General features: G+C 49.8%; 2 protein-coding genes across 5 annotated transcripts in view; one reads left to right on the top strand and one right to left on the bottom strand.

Moving 5' to 3' along the window:
* Positions 1 to 1,173: 1,173 nt before the first annotated feature.
* Positions 1,174 to 3,943, bottom strand: Myog (myogenin). The gene is made up of 3 exons (XM_026397188.2): positions 3,396 to 3,943; positions 2,562 to 2,643; positions 1,174 to 2,058 (listed from the first exon to the last, which is right to left on the bottom strand). Exons 1-3 carry the CDS (start codon positions 3,939 to 3,941, stop codon positions 1,937 to 1,939), a joined length of 750 nt encoding a protein of 249 aa, XP_026252973.2. The 5' UTR covers positions 3,942 to 3,943; the 3' UTR covers positions 1,174 to 1,936.
* Adora1 (adenosine A1 receptor) overlaps positions 2,347 to 18,540 on the top strand; it is a 76,548-nt gene continuing 60,354 nt past the window's right edge. For 2 of the 4 annotated variants that reach the window (XM_026397184.2, XM_077802741.1), the window contains exon 1: positions 2,347 to 2,498. The gene's annotated coding sequence lies outside the window, so the exon portion shown is untranslated. The remainder of the gene's footprint in view (positions 2,499 to 18,540) is intronic. The other 2 variants (XM_077802742.1, XM_026397187.2) reach the window with 1 other exon arrangement.

The following is an 18,540-nucleotide window of genomic DNA, read 5'->3' as shown; positions in this document are numbered from 1 at the left end:
AGACTTTGTTCCTATTCTCAGGCAGAGCTTTTAGAGAAACTGGGGTCAGGGTATTAGCCCCGCCCCCCTCTAGGTGCAAGGTCAGGAGGGCAAGTGTGGGGAGATGGCCCACCTAAGCCCAGAGCAAGTATAGATGGTCATCAGCACCTGATAGTTTAAACTGGGTCGAGTCAGTTGTCAAGGGCCCCAGAGAATTGAATGGGGGCTGGAACATACCACGCTCTGAATACCTGTTCTGTAATGATTCTGAAACCTATAATTTGCAATAAATCGTACAAACTTAGCCCCAAGCAGTTGGAGTTAATATATATTAAGTTTTTAGTAGGTGTTCTTGGTCCATTTCAATTCTAAATTTCTGTTAACTCCCCAGATAATCCTTATGTAATCTCTATCCATAAATCTTTGTTCTCAGTTTCCCACCCACCTTCCCCCCTTAGGAAGCCAATCTTCGAAAAACAGCATCCCAAATGAAGAGAAACCCAGCTTCTCTTCCTTTGATGGTTCTTTGTGACCCCCTTTCCCCAGCAGAATCTCCTTCATCTCTGAGCTGAAGGTAGGGACAGGAATCCCACTCTGCCTGGAGGGAAGGGAAGATGAGGGGTTGTGCTATTTGGCCAACAAGGAAGTGAGAGTATTTGCCCCTTGCTCTGATTTAGTCACCTCCCACTTCTCTATAGGGATTCTGATAATGTGGAACAGAGGGAGAGACAGGGATTAGAGAGGAAATCCCCACAAATTCTAGTGATACGCCCCTTGCCCTGGCTGTGGGTACTCCGGGCATGTGAGCATACAAGCATGCTTAATTAATTGAAGGCCAGGCTACTGGGCTATAAAAATTGGAATGCAGCAGACTTGAGCAATATCTATAAGTTAAAGAGCAGTGGAACACTCAGAAGGTCTTCCTCTGTGTCCTGCAAGCATTTCTGTGGAGTCTGGTCTTCATCCAGGCTATGAATCACACCCTCCCAGCTTCCCTTGTAATGGTAGAAAGCAGGTTCCCCAGTGCCTAGTGACCCTCTCAAGGGGGTGCCCACAGCGCTTTTGGAACTACAGTCTTTGGAATCCTTGGAAGCCCTGCCCCTGGAGGGTGTCGGGATGCCTGAGTGGGAGGGGTTGGGGCTGTCAGTCACCCCCCTCCCTCTACATCATCACGGACTCTCTTCTAGCAACCAGTCTTTATTCATTTTTTAAAAAAGGAAATCCAAATAAGTTAGCAAAAAAAAAAAAATTACAAAACAATGGCAAAACCACACACACAATGCTTAGTTAACAAAAGAAATCACCCCAAGAGTCCCGCCCCCTTTTCCTGCCTGTCCCTGGCAACTTCAGCGCAGGAGACCTTGGTCAGATGGCAGCTTTACAAACAACACACAAAACAAAACAAAACATAAAACTGCTGGAAGGTTCCCAATATTCACTGCAAAAGCTTGGCCCCCCAGGGACTTGGGAACAGAGGGTTGTTCCTCTCCCTTTATTCTCTCTCAACTCAGGGCAGGCCCAGCCCAGCCACTGGCATCAGGAAGAGACCAGGACAGGAGATGTGCACACTGGTCCAGGTCAGGACACTGTATTTTTCTCTCAAACCATTTCATTTGAGGGGTGGAATTAAAGGCTGCATTATGATAAAAAGGAAGCTCCTGAGTTTGCCCCCCTAAGCGGGAGGTATCCACAAGGGGGCGCTCTGGTCCCCTGCTTTATCTCCTTGGAAAGGGGATGCCTCTGCTCTTAAGGAGTCAGCTAACTGAGGGCATCCGTTCCCTTGCTGGGAGGTGCATAAACCTTATATGGATGAGGAAGGGGATAGTCTGGCCTGTGGCAGCCCAAGGCTGTCTTCCTGGCATCAGGACAACCTGGCTTAGAAGGCCACCGCTGCAGAAGTGGTGGCACCTATGGCCAGCTTGGGGGCTCACATGGACACCCAGCCTGACAGACAATCTCAGTTGGGTATGGTTTCATCTGGGAAGGCCACAGACACATCCTCCACTGTGATGCTGTCCACGATGGAGGTGAGGGAGTGCAGGTTGTGAGCATCTGTAGGGTCAGCTGCAAGGAGATGATCTGTAAGGAGAAGGTGGGGAGGGGTTACCTAGGTGAGGAAGTGGGATGAGGCCTTTGGAGTGATACAGGTTTACTAGGACAGAGGAATGCGCCTCAGGCGTGTGCCTGATCTCTGAATTCCCCTAGCAGAGGATTTGGAAGCAACTATTCCAAGGTGAAGCCAGGATAGTGTATCCCAGGAGACTGGAATTGCCCTTTGCTGGGCCCAGTTGTGCAACACTGACTCAGCAATTCCCAGGGACCCCTGGGGCAGGGACAGTCTCCTCTGGTTGAGGTCAGTCACCAGGCACCATCTAGGGAGCTACAGGAGGTTGCAACTGCTACTCTTTAGCTGGTCAAGGCTTCAAGGAGGCACAGGGCCTTCCAACCCACTGTTTGGGGCCCTGGGGTCAGCAGGTCCCTGGAGAAGCCACAGGAAGAGGACTGGAGCAAGGACTGAGGTAAGAGGGGAGAAGCCCTAGGGAAGGGTGGAGGGATCAGAACCAGAATCAGGCTTCACTTACCACCTGTATTGGGGCCGAACTCCAGTGCACTGCCCCATTCTGGACTGCAGGAGGCGCTGTGAGAGCTGCATTCACTGGGCACCTGCAAGTCAGAGGCAAAGCCCAAGGTCAGGGCACAGCCATCCTTGGATGTGTCTCTGCCTCCAAGGAATAGGCAGAACCATGGTGGGATTGGAGGGTGGACCACAAGCTGGGACCCTCCAGCCCGGGATACCCCCACTCCAGAATGTTTGCACTACAGAGACCCTGCTTCCAGGCCTGTCCTGGCTCCCTTCCTAGATGATGGTTCTGCCTTCACAGAACACCAGCAAAAAGGGTCTCTGGCTTCCCTGTACCTGGAGATAAGGATGACCAGGCAGAGTATCTGACCTGACTAGGGTGACTTCTCAGCAGGCTTGAGAAGTCACCCAGTGACTCTGGGTGGATTTTATCTGTTCAACCCTACCTGGGACAGGGATGGGGTAAGGAGCAAAGTAGGCTGCTTTGGCTGTAGTGGCCTGGCTTTTTAGGCTTTGACCCAGGGATGGGGATTCATTCTCCACTTTACTCAGGATCATTATGGACCTGTTCCTAAACCCCTCTGCAGTCCTGTGCCAGTGGGCCCCCACCCCATCTGTATCTCCTGCTCAATGCCTTTATCTTGTCTTAAGAGCCTGGGGACACAGGAGGTCAGCTGCACAGCCTAGCCCTGACAAAAGAGGGGGTCCTGTGGCCTCTCAAGGCCCTGCCTGGCACCTGCTCCAACCCTGTGACTGAGCCCGTCTATGGCATCCAGAGACCATCCAGGCGCTTCCCTCTGGGCCCTACCCCTGAGGCAGGTGCACGGCCACTTACCGGGGGCTGCGGCCCGCCCCCGCCTCTGTAGCGGAGGTCGCGCTCCTCCTGGTTGAGCGAGCTGAGCAGAGCCTGCAGGCGCTCGATGTACTGGATGGCGCTGCGCAGGATCTCCACCTTGGGCAGCCGCTGGTTGGGGTTGAGCAGGGTGCTCCTCTTCAGGGCCTCGAAGGCCTCGTTCACCTTCTTGAGCCTGCGCTTCTCCCTCAGCGTGGCTGCCCGCCGCCGATCCACCGACACCGACTTCCTCTTACACACCTTACATGCCCAGGGCAGGCACTGGCCTGGACAGTGCTCGGGGGTCCCCAGCCCCTTGTCTTCCAGGGGCCCTCGGGCCTCGGGGCTCAGGCTGAGCTCAGTCCGCTCGTAGCCCGGTGGCTCGAAGCCCTGGAGGTGGACAGGCAGGTAGTTGTCCCCGTCATAGAAGCGGGGCTCCTGGTAGAAATAGGGGGATGTCTCATAGAGCTCCATGGGGTCGGAAAAGACTTGTTCCTGCCTCTGGCCCCCAAGCTCCTGCAGCCCCTCACGCCAACTGCTGGGTGCCATTTAAACCCTCCCCGCTGGCATGGAACCAGAGATAAATATAGCCAACGCCACAGAAACCTGAGCCCCCTCTAAGCTGTTGCTGCACATCAAGACGTTTACAGTGGATTAGATGTGATTCCCCTTCCCTCTCCCGTGGCCCCCACCCCACCCAGCCAGCCTGCCCCATGGCCAGGGCGGCTCCTGTGCACGGGTCGGGAGGCCGTTGGGTGTAATTTGATTAGTTTTCATTTCTCGGCAGCCCCAGTGGGACAGGGAAGGTGGGGGAGGACACATTCCCCCTCTCATCTGCTCCTTTCAATTACTCCTAGCCGGGCGGGCGGCCTGCCTGCTCTCTCCTTGCTGGTCCCGGAGCAGCAGCGGGTGGGTGTAGGGGGAGGAGGGAACGGGGAAGGGGGCAGTTTAGGCTGAAAAGGAACTTGGGTCATTCTGTCCACCTCCCTGCTGCCTGACAGCACCTTACCATCCTCTATCCCTCCAATGAGACTCTTAAAGGCCCTCTCCAAAGAATGGGGCTTCTTGGAATCTGAAGGATCTGTGGGTCCCCCAAAGGAGGACAAAAACAGAGTGGCAAATGGATTCAATTTCTGGGTTTCCCATTGGCCTTGACCCTGCACTTTCTCTTAGAGATCATGTGATTGGGGGAAAAGAGAGTCAAGAGATTTTTTATTTTTTCTTTTAGTAGGCATGGGGGAGGTTTTCTTTGTAATATATAAGGGAGGGTCAGAGTTGGGGTTAGAACTTACATCCCACACATGGCCAGGTCATAGGTGTTAAGCCTTCTGCCTCTTTTCTCGGTCCTCAAATGTTTCCTGCCCCATTTGGACACCCAAATCTCGCTGACTCCTTCCGGTGGATGGCAGCGGGAGAGGAGAGAAAACAGAGCCCTTTAAGCTCAGTTTACACCTTCCCTCATCTGGACCACCTGTGTGGGTTCTTCTGCCCTTTCCTGCCTGAGACATCAGCTTGTACCCATGTGCAGGTTTCAGATGCATTACACAGGTCAGGTGGAGGAGGGACTATTTAATCTTCAGGCGTCTTAATCCATGGTCACTTCTTAGTAGAGGTCTGGGGTCTGGGGGGACTCATTCTTCCCAATGCAGTGGGCAGGTCTCAGCAGCAGTGAGCAAGGCTCAGTCTTAGGGCTGGGGATTAAAAGGGCCAGGGACGACTAAGGTGACATCCCCACCTTCCACCTTACCATCTAGTGGGCCATGTTGGTCACTTCTTTTATCTCAATCTCTGATACCCAAATCCCCTTCCGGGTGGCCATTGTTCCGCTTATACTGTGTCACAGGACAGCCCATTCCATTGATCCGTAGCTTCAGGAATCCTGAGCTTTAAGCTATAATCTTTTACCCTTGGGTCACAGTGCTTTCCAGGAGCCTGTAGACAAAGTTTGATCCATCCTGCTGTCCCTATCCCAATGGCAGATGAAACTGATAAGTTAAAACCAGCAGCAAGGACAATTACAGGAAGTAGAATCATGCAGGAACTCCTGGAGACCTTCTCAGTGGAGGGTCATCTGCATGGAGTTTGGAGAACTGTGTTCCTTTCCCCGGGGTGGGAAAGAAGGGTGAGGAGGGGACAGAAGTGGAAAATAAAAGAACCCAAGAAAGTTGAGGGAGAGCAGCAAGGCCTTAATTTGGTACTTGGCTTCACCAGAGTGGTGGAAGGTACAGTGTGATATTAGTGTGGCTTCTAAACCTTGCTTGGACCCTGACCAGCTGGGTTGAAGAAGAATCTCTATTTCCAACACACCTCCACCCAAAAAGGAAAATTTAAATTTAAATTAAAAAAAAAAAACTAAACTAAAACAACTTTGCTTCAGTTCACACTCCAATCCCATGAACTCTGGGGAGATGTCAAAAGTTATAGAAACCTAGAAGTGGCATCTTTTGTCAATTTGGGATCCAGTCTGACTTAACCTTAAATGATGCATTTTCCTCTAAAATGGAAGCAAAATGGGCTTGATTTGTGATGTCTCCTACAACCTGACTTTCTACTGAGCCAGCATGGACCCTGAATACCCAACACTCGAATACAAGGTGAGGGTGAGCTTTGTTAATTCCACAGTCTTCGAGAGAGCTCTGAGTACTTGCAAATGTGTGGATCCATCAAGAGGTGTCCCAGGAGTTTAGTAGAATGGCAAAACCATCCAAGGAGGGGGCCTCTGCGGAGGACCTGGGGAAAAGGGATGCACAGGGCTGGGTCTCAGAGAATGGTGGGATTTGGATGAGAAGAGGGGAGGTAGGGGCATTGGCTAGGTTAGCCTTTGTGGAGCTCAGGATTCAGGTACAGGGAGTGGTTGGAAACAAGTCTGTGAAGAGGGAGGAGTTCCAGATGGGCATGGAGGGACTTGGACACTGAGGCAAGAAGACCACCCATGCCACCATGACAGTATTCAGGAGTGAGATGATGAGGGTCTGAACCCACCTAGGGGCAGGAGGGTGGATTTGACCAGGAGAGGATGCATGGAGGATGCATGTTTCTGTCTGGAGAGAGGAAGAGAGAGAGGGAGAGAGTGTGGGAGAGAGAGAGAGGCATGGTTGTTGTAGTGCATAAAAGGGCACCTGGTACCTGGAAACGCCAGGTCCTCTTCTCCACTCCTCACCACCCCCCTCACTCTTAGCCCCTTGATTCTCCACTGTATTGTCTTATTGCCTCCAGGGACCACAGGAACAGGAACTAGAGGGGGGGAAACCTGTCTTCCTCTCCATGTGTGAATATTCACTTGTTCATTCTTTCAATCAAAAAACAAAACAATCCCATGTATTGAACAACATTCCCAGGTGCCAGGGTCACTGATGTGAATAGGACATGATGTCTCTGCTGTCACTGCTCACAGTTGAGTGAGGGAGAGGAGAACACAAAGACACCTATCCAAGGTGAAAGTGTTAGGTGATAAGGGGAAGGGTAGAAGTGCCAATATAATCCGGGGAAGGAAGTAATTCACCTGCTCCGTTCTCTGCTCGACACATATTGTCTGAGGACCTACTCTGTGTGGGTCCCCATTGTGTTGGTGGGAGAGAGCAGTGGAGACACTGTCTGCAGGAAGCTCTGCCGGGTGTGAGCTTGGCCTTGTGTCCTGTGATGTTTGCCTCTGACCTAACACCAGGGCAGGACTGGGAGGTTAGGGTGACCTCGGGTGTCTGGGTCTCTATGAATCCCTGTCTGTGGATATGTTTGTGCATGTCTGAGTAAGCTGGCCCCTGGGGACCCTGTCAGGGCTCCCTGTGGGGGCACAGATCTTGCAAAGACTGAGACGATAAGGTGTCCAGGAGTCTCTGACCTCTCAAATCCCCAGTGGGCACATTGGCCTTTTACCCACCTTGTTCTCTCAGTAAAGCTGTGGAGAAGCCTTGTCTAGGGACTTGGTCTTCCTCCCTTACACCCCTCCCCCCTGCAAGCTGCCCTCTGATGGACGGGGACACATTGATGCCAAGCACAGAACAGCCTTTGTGCTCCGCCACCGGCGGTGATCCATCAGCTCTAACCTGACAGCAGGGCGTCCGGCCCTAATCCCCACCCCTGTCGCCTGGGCACAGAGGGCCCCCTGCCCTGACTGCAGCCTCCTCTTCCAGCAGTCCTGCTCTCGCTGGAGGCAGCCCTTATCCCCTGCGGGGCTTCGGGACCAGGCTGTTGGTCCCCTACCCTGAATATTCCAACTTGACTCTGCCCTGCATTTGCATGCTGGGTCCCTCTCATTTGCGTGGTAGAATTCCCCCTCACCTGCCCTCTGCTTCTTCCTTCCCCTTCTGCTCCACACCTAATCCTAGCTGTCTGGCCTCAGCCTGTTCTAGTCCCTACAGACTGACTTAGGCTGCCAGGTTGCCTGGCTAAAATCAAAGCAGATTTCCCATTCTGGAGTCTCTTGTATTTGGAAACAAAAAGCAAGAGGAGCAGCTTCTGGCTTCTTCAAACAGGTCCCACTTTTGTTTTCCAGGGCTGGTTCTCTGAGTGTTTTTGATGAGGACTAGTGGGGCCTGGTGTTGGGAATACATGTGCATTCCCATAGGAAACAGGTGCACCAACACGACATGCTCGGGAGCATGGATTATTTGCAAGGCAGTCACTTTACATCAGGGTGAGAAGAGATCACAGCCACCATGGGATGTCAGAGGTGCGAGGGGCTCCAGGATCAGCTAGCTCACATTCCCTTTACACACTGGAAACAAGACTGGAGAAGGGACATGACTTGCCTGAGGGTGCAGAGGACTAGGGTTGGAAGGAGGAAGGGTGTCTGCTCTTGGATGGCCTGAGCTTAGGCCTTAGGGCTGAATCCTGGGAGAGTGGCAGGCAAGGAGGGGTGTGGGGGTGGGGGGCACAGGCAGACAGACAGTGAGAGACTGAGAGCTCCAGTGTCATGTGAGTTCAGGTGAGTTGATGGAGAAGGGGAAAAGGGAGGTGTGAGGAGAGGCCAGGGAGAGGCTTGAGGGCTGCAGACGGGAGAAGAGGTCCCAAGCGAATAGGACCAGGGCTGAGAGGTAGAGAGGAGGGGAGGGCCCCAGGCCTCTGGGTCACATTGTTTCCGTTGAGGACTGAGCATCGGGTAACCACTGGGAAATCCTGTCCCTGCCTGGAATCCAGCGCTCAGAGGCAGGATCATCCTTTAAGAATCTCTGGCTTTGGGGTGGGGGAAGGTGTGGGCCTGGAGGCGGAAGAGGTTGGGTCCTGGGAGAGTGGGGGTCAAGGAGAGGTGATAGGTGGAGACAGAGCAGAGAGTTGGTTTTAAAAATAACCAGAACAGGGCTCAGCAGAACATGTGGCATTGGGGACCTGGGGACCTGGCTCTGGGGGGACCTTTGGAAATATGCGTGGGGATTTCTTAAGAGAATTCCATGTCCCTATGAGGATAGGGCCTTCAACTTCTGGTTAGGAAAGAGGAAGGAACCCTGGAGAAAGACTCAGAGCATGCTGCTGTCATGTCCCTACTCTGGGTCTCCGTTTACTCATCTGTAAAACAAGATGCTGGACTGAATGATCCAAGTGCCCCGTGTCCCCCTAACTCAGTGGAGGAAGTGCTAATGGGGTCTGGGTAGGAGGACTGGCTTCTTTGGTTTGTTGGTTTTGTGGTGCTAGGGATCCAACGAGGCTTCTGGCGTGCATACTAGGCAAGCCCTCCTCCCTGAGCTGCAGTTTTGAGGGCTGTTTGAACCAGTCCTAGCCCTGAAGAATGGACCGACAGGATCAGAGGGCAGTGTTCCTTGAGGAGTTTTGTCCCGTCTTCGCTTCTCTTCCTATGCTCAAACTCTCGGAAAGGCTACCAGAAGGTTCTCGGACGCACTGCAGCCTACCTAGAACTGAGCCATGTGCTCGTCACGCTCTCTCTGCACTAGCCCCTTTGCCTGTCCCCCTTCCCCTGCTAGTCGCCCCCTGAACCCTCTCTGTGGGTTCAGAAGCCATAGCATGCCACCCCACCCCCTCCCACTCCCTGAACTGCTTCTATTTCTGCCTCTTTGACAAGTTGTGACATATTTGGGAGCAGCTGCTGCCTGGGTGGAGATGCCTTTGCTTTCCTCCCGGCTCCGTCCTCTCTTCCCCAGTCCCTCTCCCAACAGCTACCCCTTCCCAGAATGTGCCCTGAGACCTCCCTGCATTCTCCCTCTGGAACTCAGACATCCAGCTTTTCCTAGGTCTCTGAAGGGTTGGCCAGGGATCTAGAATTATGCAAAGGGGGTCTTCTGGGACAGAAAGTCATGTGGCCAGGGGTGGGGCTGGGACCTCTTCTGCCTGATTCTAGCTGTGTGGTTTGAGGCATTTCCTCTGGGCTTTACTTTTCTATCCTTAAAATGGGGGTGATGAGTAATTCCTCCCCTGCCAACTGTATGTCCCTTTGCCAACTATTAGCTGAAGAGACTTGACCTCTTCCACGCTCTTGTCTTCTCTGAGGACTTCATTACGTTGCCTCTCCCTACAGGCCTTTCCCCTGAGCCCATGAACATCCCATTGAAATATCCATCCATTTTTCATGAAACCCTCTCAAATATGGCTCGGTCACTGATCTTCCTTTCTTCACCAAGTTTCTAGAAAGAGGATTTATACTTAGTCTTTCCACCTTCCAGTCAATTGTCCACTCATTGGCTTCCATCTTCCCTGGGTCACTAGAACTGTTCTTTCCCATATCACTAGACTCCCTAATTCCAGAAGGAACCTCCCAATTTTAATCTGACTCGGTTGGTCTGTGTCATCTGGCAATGTTAGCCTCGTCCTCGACATTCTCTTCATTCTTAGCTTCCATGACCCCTCCATCTCCTGGTTCTCTGATTTTTCTCACCACTTCTCCTCTTTCTTTCCTCTCCCCTCTCTTCTACTCTCTCTTCATGAACTCCACCTCTGCCCAACCTGTAAGAGGACTTAGTCATCTTTCCTATAGTCTCCCTTGGCAATCTCACCTCTCATCAAGGTTTTAACTACTATGTGTAACAATGTTTGGAGAATGTTAGCTCCTCGTAACTGTTATGTAGCGATTACTCCCAGCTCTATACTCTAGCCTCAATCTCTTCCCTGACTTATAGATCATATAACCAAGGTTTTGGTAGATATCTCTACTTATCTCTCTTATAGGCTCCTAAAGTTAAAGGTGTCTGATATGAAATCTATTCATTCCCCTGCATTCCAGTATTTCTCTTCTTGCTAATTGATACCACCACCCATCCAATAATTTTTCAGCGTCTCTTATCGTCCACATCCAATCATTCAAGTTTCCACGGTCAGTCCATTCCTAGACTCACCTAAGGTCAGAAATTGTTTCAGTTTCCACTAGCCAGAGGGCGAGACCTCATTAAAGACATGGAACATTTAACAGATATTGCAACCTTAGCAATAAAGATTACTCCAAATCTGCCTTCAACAAGTTTAAAAGGACTGGGGTGGTGGGAATAGTTCAGTGGTAGAGCACTTGCTTAGCGTGTGTGAGGCCCTGGGTTTAATCCCTAGCAAAATACGCCCCTCCATACACACATTTAAAAATAAATCTCAAAAACATCAAATAAATTTAACTGTCCGCCCAAAGTCCAATACTCTTCAAAGGATTATAATAAAATCTAACACCCTGTTGTATAAAATTCACAATGACAGTTATTCCATCATAAATGAGTAGATAACAAAGAAGTGGGAACAAATGTGACCCATGGGAGGAGAAAATTTTAAAAATTAAGTTAATTGAAAAAAAAATTAAGTTAATTGATCTAGAAATTATAGGGAAGATAGAAATAATAATTAGGACTATTAAAATAGCTATTGTAAATATACTCAAGAATTTAATGAAAAACATGAACATAGAGAAGAAAATAAATGGAAGACAGAAAAAGTGAAAGTTTTATGGTTGGGAGTATGTGTTAGTTTGCTTGGGCTGTCGTAACAAAATACCGTAGACTGGCTGATTTAAACAACGAACATTTGTTTTCTGGTAGTTCTGGAGCCTGGACGTTTGAGAGAAGGGTACCAGTATAGTTAGATTCTGGTGAGGACCCTTCTGGCCTGCAGGTACCTACTTTCATGCTTACATAACATTTCCTCTTTGGACTATGCATGGAGGGGGTGGGTAGAAAGGGAGGGAGAGGGAGAGATAGAGGTGGAGAGAGAAGGTCTCTGGTATTTTTTCTTTTTTCTAAAGGTACTAGTCCCATTAGACTAGGGCTCCATCCTCATGACTTAATTACCTCCCCAAATTCCCATCTGCAAACACTAGTTCACTGGGTTAGGGGTTTAACATATGAATATTGAGAGGAAATAAATACTTCATAACAGAATAGCAGGTTATACACTGCAGAAAAATGTTTACTGACTATGAATATAAAGCAATAGAACTATCCAAAATGAAACACAGGGAAAAAAATTACTAAAAACAAAGAGGACTTCAGTATCCTATGAGATAATACTATACCAAGTGAATTAACATACATGTAACTAAAGTGCCAGAAAATCGCAGAAAAATATTAGAAGAAACCATGTCTACCTATTTTCCAAATTTGAGGAAAACAGTAATTCACGGATTTAAGTCATTCAATAAACTCCCAAAAGGATAAATCAAGAAAAGCACACTAAGGCATAGCATAATCAAATTGCTGAAAACCAGTGCCAGAAAAAAAATTTAAATATCGCCAGAGAAAAAGAGGCATATTATATAGAGAGGATAAAGATAAAAAATTACCATTGATTTTTCATTTGCTACCATGAATGCCAGCATCTTTAAAGTGCTAAAAGAAAAGACAACTTGTCAAACAAGAACTCTAGATCCAATGAAAACAGCTTTCAAAATAAAGGTGACCTTAAGACTCTTTCAGACAAAGAGGAGAGACAGGATTCATCACCAGCAGATCTTTATGACAAGAAATGTTAAAGGAAGTTTTTTTAAGAAGAAAAATGGTACCAGTTGGAAACTTAGAGGTATCTAAGAGAATGAAGAACAGCAGAGGTGATATATGCATGGCTATCATATAAAACATAAGTTTATTAATAGTTATTTCAAAGGTACCATGAGTGGTCTATTTGTTACTCAATTTATGTTTTTAAAGGTGTTCCACATCTGGGTCAATGGGACAAAATTAGTTAAGCAACTCTATCAATTTTACTGTTGATATTTGTAGAATTTTCTACCTGGCAATAACTTTATACTTATTTTTTTCCAAGTGTACATGAAACCCTTCATCAATGTCACATGCTGGGCCATGAAACAAGTCTCAATAAATTTAAAAACACTCACTAGAAAGAGCATGTGTTCTAACCATAATGGAATAAAATTAGAAACCAATATTTAATAAATTTCTGGAAAAATTTGGAAATCTTTGGAAATTATAATTCTGTACAACTCATGGGTCATTGATTACTGAGCTAAGTAAAAACAAGGGCCTGCACTGAATGAGTCAGAAACTGTGACTCATTTGATCCTCTCCATAAGGTGATGACCATTATTGGGATCTGCAGCAAGCAGAGGTGTAGGCAGCTGGGAAGCCAGGAGCAGAGATTCAGGTCTTTCTCTTGCCAGGGCCCAGTGCAGGGTCTGGATGTCATTCCACAGTCAATGAGTTAGAGCTTTTACCCTCTGACCTTGGGGAGCTGGCCTCCTCCCCAGGCCCCGCCCATAAATCCACTCCAGGCTTGGTGCTCAGAGCCCCCGACTGGAGCCTTGTGTCCTTCCAACCCATTTGAGACTCTCTGTCCCCAGTGAACTTTCTCCTTGGCAGCTCACTGGCTTTCTTAGATGCTCCGTCCAAACTCCTCCCCAACCCTCCTGGCCTTCCTGTCTAGGGGTCCCACCCCCACCCTCACTCCTTGCTCCCCCATCCTGACCCCAGCAGGCCTGCTTTCTGTGCAAGCAAGACCCGAGACACTATGCTCCTCAGACTCCCTCCTCAACACAAACCCACTCTCGCTGGTCACCTGGAGCCACCAGTAGTCAGAGCATCCCCAGACTATCCAGTGCTCCCTTTCTCTTTTTCTTTTAAAGGAGAGACCCTTGAGCCAGATTTCCTGGCTTTTAATCCTGGCATTATCACTTTCTAGCTTTGTGATCTTATGTAAGTGACTTCACCTCTCTGTTTAATAAGATAAAAATAAGACCTGTCTCACGAGGCTCCTGTACAGATTAAATGAGGTCATGTTTTAGTACCTGGCACTCAGTAAACATGAGCTCTGTTATTATTATTATTATTAAATCCACCTTCTTCTGCCCACATCTCCGCAACAGACTGGGAGCCTCCTGAGAGCAGAAGTAGTATTTCTCCTATCACCCCGTCATTCTGGGGGGAGGGCTTCATCACCCCTGAAGAATGGAGGCTCCCCACAGCAGGCACTGCCTGCTCCCAGGCTCTCTCCTCTCGGCGCTTGTCACAGGCTGTGGGTACAGGAGGCCTGGCAGAGCTGCAGCGTGGTGAGGATGTTCTGGGGCCGTCCCTGGAAGCTTGCTCTGTGGAGAGGTCTGAGCCTAGTGAGCGGCCATGCGATTCCAGATGGATTCCTACTTAAGGCAGTGACTCCCAGAGGGAGCTGAGCAGCTCCTGGAACAAGGCCACAAGGCAGCCTCCGGGGGACGGTTCTACCTCCCTGAAGAGGCAGGCTGGGGTAACACCCCCTGTCTACCCACATCACTGTTCCGAGAGAGGCTACCTTACTCTTGCTCAGGGGGTGCAGAATGGCAAGGGGCACAGAGAAAACTGAGCTGGCATGGAATCCTGGCTCTGCCCCTTGCTAGCTGGGTAACCTTTTCCTCATTTAATATCTTGGAACCTTCGTTTCCTCATAGTCAAAATGTTAACAGGAAAACCTGTTTCTCTGGGCATATCATGTGCTCTGTAAGTGCTGGTTGAATGAAGGAATGCATATTCATTTCCTTTCTTTGGGGCAGTTTAGGCGCCGTATATCCAGCCCTGTCTCTGATAAATTGAATTCTAGCATCTGTGGGCAGAACAGGTCATCGAGATGACATTTAATTCATTCTCAGCCTTTAATCCATCCCAGGCACACACTTAAATAAGCTCCCAAAATGGAACCCTTGGTAATGCATTCCTGAGCTTTGGTCATGAGAAAGTCCCTCCTAACATCACATTGCCCCCTCCCTTCCTGCCCCCAGTGGCACATCCCAGGCATGTCATTTCTTTGACTCTTTTCTGTAGCCAGAATGAGGAATGTGGCCTAACTCAGGGAGTCAAGAGTCAGATCCTCTGGATTCTAGTTCTAGCTCTGCCATTAATTCCCATGTGACCTTGAGAATTGGAAACTGATACCAATAGAGCCTGTGCTATGTGCTCCCCATTCACAAAGGAGAAATCTGAGGCTCAGAGGGGTTAAGAAAGTTGCACCACATCACACAGCTACTAAGTGGTGAGTGCACGGATCCCTGATTCCTCAGTTCATTTCCATAGCTCAGGGCTCACTTCTCTGCGGGCCAGTTTCCTGATCTGTAAAACAAGGGAATTGGATTCAGTATTCAAGAAGGGCCTTTGAGTGTTGGTATTTTGCTGCCACCTGCTCAAGGCCTCTGGAAGGAGCTCAGGAAATTTCTGCTCAGCTTCTTGGCTGAGTTTCCCTGCCATTCCCTGACCTTCTCCTTTGTCTCTCTCAGGCCCTCCTCACCAGCCTTTCCAGGGAGTCTGTGTGAGACAAGGAACCAAATGTTTCCCTGGTGTCAGGGTAGTCCATCTGCTGCGTTCCCTGCATAGCTGGCTGTGGGAACGCCACACTCCGCCCCCAGGACCCTGGTGCCTAGAGTGTTTTCCCTGAGCCTCGGGCCTGTCCGCATTCCCCTTCCTGTGGAGTCCTGAGCCAGCCCCAGGCAAGACTCACTGGCTACTCTGCCTCCGGAAGCAGATGGCCTCCAGGGAGTGTGGGTGGAGGAACTGCACTGGCTTCCCAGGCTTGGGGGCTTTTCCTGGTACCCCGCGACCACCGAAGGAGTTCATATAGCTGGACATTCACCCATGGCCATGATCTGTACCCTCTTGGCTCCCCTTAGTCACCCTGACTTCAGATTTCTAGCTGCACCCCCTCAGCCTATGATTTGCTTTTCTGCATTTGTGGATGGGGACATTGAGGCCTTGGAATGTGTGCCAGGGGACCGCCTTGGGACAGGAACTCAGGAAACTGCCCCCATTCCAGTAGCATTGCCTCCACAACCCGGTCTGACTTTTCAAGTCCTGGCTGCCTGTTCCTCATCTTTCTTGACTGTAAACAGGTATTTGAAAACAGGTGTTACTGTGCTGGCTAGTAAGTTGCTCACACTTCCTGGTTCAAGGGCCAGGAGCAATGTTTTCTTGGATACTTGAACCCAGAGCCACCTGACCAGTGTCACCCGTAGGAGCTGGACCAGGGAAAGCACCATGGGCCAGTGTAGGATTGCATGGGGCGGGACAGTGTGATCGCCCTAACCGTGTTATCTAGAGCTACATCATCATTCAGGACATTGTTGCTCATCAAGCACCAGGAAAAATGTTTTAGACACGTTAACTATTGAGTCTCCATGATAATTCTATGAACTGGGTGTTATCAGCATTTCCAGACCGGGACTCGTGGTTAAGGAACTTGGTAAAGGTGCTAATGGAAGATGGAGGCAAGAGAGCAACCCAGCCTGACTTTCTCCAGAGTCAGTGGACAGTCTTGTCTGTTAAGATCTAAGGTCTCGGACTCAGACCTTGGATCACCTTGGTGATCAGAGTGTGTAAACAGTAGGCACTCTGCAAGTGTACACTGTGAGTGTTCACTACATACTTATCAATTAACTAAGCTAAGTGATGGAGCCCACATCACCAAAGCAAGTCTCTTCTATGTCACAGAGTGAGGTTTCAGGACCATTTCTCCTTCCCTGGTTAGACCTCATAATCATGACCTGGGGTGAATTCCTGGCCCCGTGGATCTTGGGGCATCCACTGGGAAAAGACAAGTATGTTATTTGAAAGGGCACAGAATTGTAAACTAACAGAGTCCATGTCCAAATGCCTTGACCTTCAAAAGGGTTGTTGTGGCCTGAAAAGTAGGTGAATTTCGTCAAGACGCCTGGGACTTTGTTTGTTCTGAGGCAGGCAGGCTTGCTCCTGGAGTCGGGAATTTCTGAACATTCCACTTAACCATTGGAGGGGGTGCCTGGCACCGGCGCCTGCAGCTCTGGGAGTGGGTGTTGGCACGATCAGCGGGCTCATGGAGCCTCACTCCCTGCCACATGCTGATCCCAGGCAGGGGCTGGCGAGCAGACGGTGCCTGCTGACTCGCTTTCATTTGACTGGCCGTCCTTGCCAGGCCTTGGCTCTTGGCCTCGGACGCTGGGAACCGACCTCTGGCCTTTGACACCGCCAACCTCCCCTCTCCCACACTTGTTAACCGCAGTGAATTTATAGATGCATAAATTATCAGAGCTGGGAAGCATCTTAGACCAACTGTCTCATTTTAACAAGGAGAAACTGAGAACGAGGGAGGAGGGAGAGACTTTTCTAAGGTGACAGATGGTAGAGTGCAGTGAGCCATACTGGACTTCAGCGGTCGGCCTGCCTTGCCTCAAGAACCAGGAATATTCATTGAAGACACAATAATGTCTTCTACATCCAATCACACTGTCATTATGCCAGTGATCACCTGGGTGGCACCTGCACACATACACACACACACACACACACACACACCTACACACACACACATATTCAGCTTCCCTCTGTACTTCTCCTGGACCTGCCAAACCCCGGGTTCCCTCCACATCCCTGTGACCATCCCCACCACCATCAAGTTCCTTATCCAGCTTTCTGCCTCCTGAGACCTTGTTTCTGTTAGGTGACAAGGAGCTAATAGGACATGGTGTGAGTTGTCTAGACAACTGGCCTCTTGACTTTCCTGCACAAAGCGGGCAGAGAACCTTGATGCTTAGAGCTATGAGGCCTTAGGTTGGTTAGGTACCCTCGCCAAGCCTTAGTTTTGTCATTTTGAAAATCAGGGTAATAAGGCACTTAGCTTAGTGTCTGGCACCCAGCAAGCTAATAGATAATGTCAACTATTATTTGCTTTTATTAGTGTGATTATGATTATTCCTGAAAGTGGTGGTTCTCTGGAGGAATTCTCACCCAGCCTGGAGGACGGGGCTTGGGCTGTATGTACCTTTTCCATGATGGTACCCATCCTCCGCGAGCCCTGCATTCTAGGAGTCTTGGTGGAGGTCTCAGGCCCTCCCTGACCCAAACCATTGTCAGCCAAGCCTCCTACATTTCACGGATCTCAACTCTGCATGTTGCAAGTTATAAATAACCTCTGTCCATCTGTTCTATGAAACCCCAATAGTGAGACCAAAAGCAGAAGCTTCCTAGATCCCTGCCTCCATCCTTCCCCATTTCCCTCTGCTTCTGGCAGGATTTTTATTTTCTCTGCTTTAGAATTTAAAGCTCCTCTTTTTGCACTGCCTCCCCCAACACCAGGCCTGCGTGTAGATTCGCCATCACTGCACGTGTCGGGGAACTCTCGGGGGAACAGTTCTCTTGGAAGGAAGAGCTCATTTAAAGAAATTGCACAAAAGCCATGTGCTCCCTCCTCAGCTCGTGGCTGGCGGGGCCAGCAGCTGCAAAGCGGATGGAATGTGCCCAGGAAACATGAGGGGACTGTGAGGCAGGCACCATTCAGCAATGGAGCTCAGGAACAGTGGCTTCCTGAGCCTTCAGGGCCAAGCCAGTCCTCACCCTTGCTGCCCGGGGAACGAGGCAGAATCTTTGAGATCTTCATTCTCATTCCCACCCGCTGTACTCTTCATGAGTCCCAAGTGCTCTGGTCCCTCTCAGCTCACAAAGTGATAATTCTAGGTGGTTACATGCTGTGGACTGAATGCTTGCCACCCGCTGCCCCAACCAATTCATATATTGTAGCGCCAACTCCCAATGTGCACAGAAGCCATTGGGATTTTATTTTGAGATGTGACCTTTGAGAGACAATTAGTGGTACATGAGATCACAAGAGTGGGGCCCTCGTGGTGGGATTAGTGCCCTTGTGAGTGGAGGCAACAGAGAGCTTGTTCTCTCTGTATTTGCATACCAAGGAATGGCCCCGTGACTGACCACTGAAAGCCAGGAAGAGAGCCTTCACCATGACCCAAGCACACAGGCAGATGGATCCCAGATCCAGGCCTCCAGAACTA

Source organism: Urocitellus parryii, chromosome 9 (assembly GCF_045843805.1).
Source record: "Urocitellus parryii isolate mUroPar1 chromosome 9, mUroPar1.hap1, whole genome shotgun sequence".
In the NCBI taxonomy this organism is placed as follows: domain Eukaryota; kingdom Metazoa; phylum Chordata; class Mammalia; order Rodentia; family Sciuridae; genus Urocitellus; species Urocitellus parryii.
The sequence above is the reverse complement of the archived record's forward strand: the minus strand, read 5'-3'. Positions and strand labels throughout refer to the sequence as shown.

What these genes read in the sequence shown, in the direction of transcription:
- Myog (XM_026397188.2), bottom strand. Translation starts at nt 3,941, where the DNA reads ATGGCACCCAGCAGTTGGCGTGAGGGGCTGCAGGAGCTTGGGGGCCAG. An exon ending in GGGGCGGGCCGCAGCCCCCG is followed by an intron (nt 2,644 to 3,395) that starts GTAAGTGGCCGT and finishes TCTGACTTGCAG; the next exon opens with GTGCCCAGTGAATGCAGCTC. An exon ending in GTTCGGCCCCAATACAGGTG is followed by an intron (nt 2,059 to 2,561) that starts GTAAGTGAAGCC and finishes TTCTCCTTACAG; the next exon opens with ATCATCTCCTTGCAGCTGAC.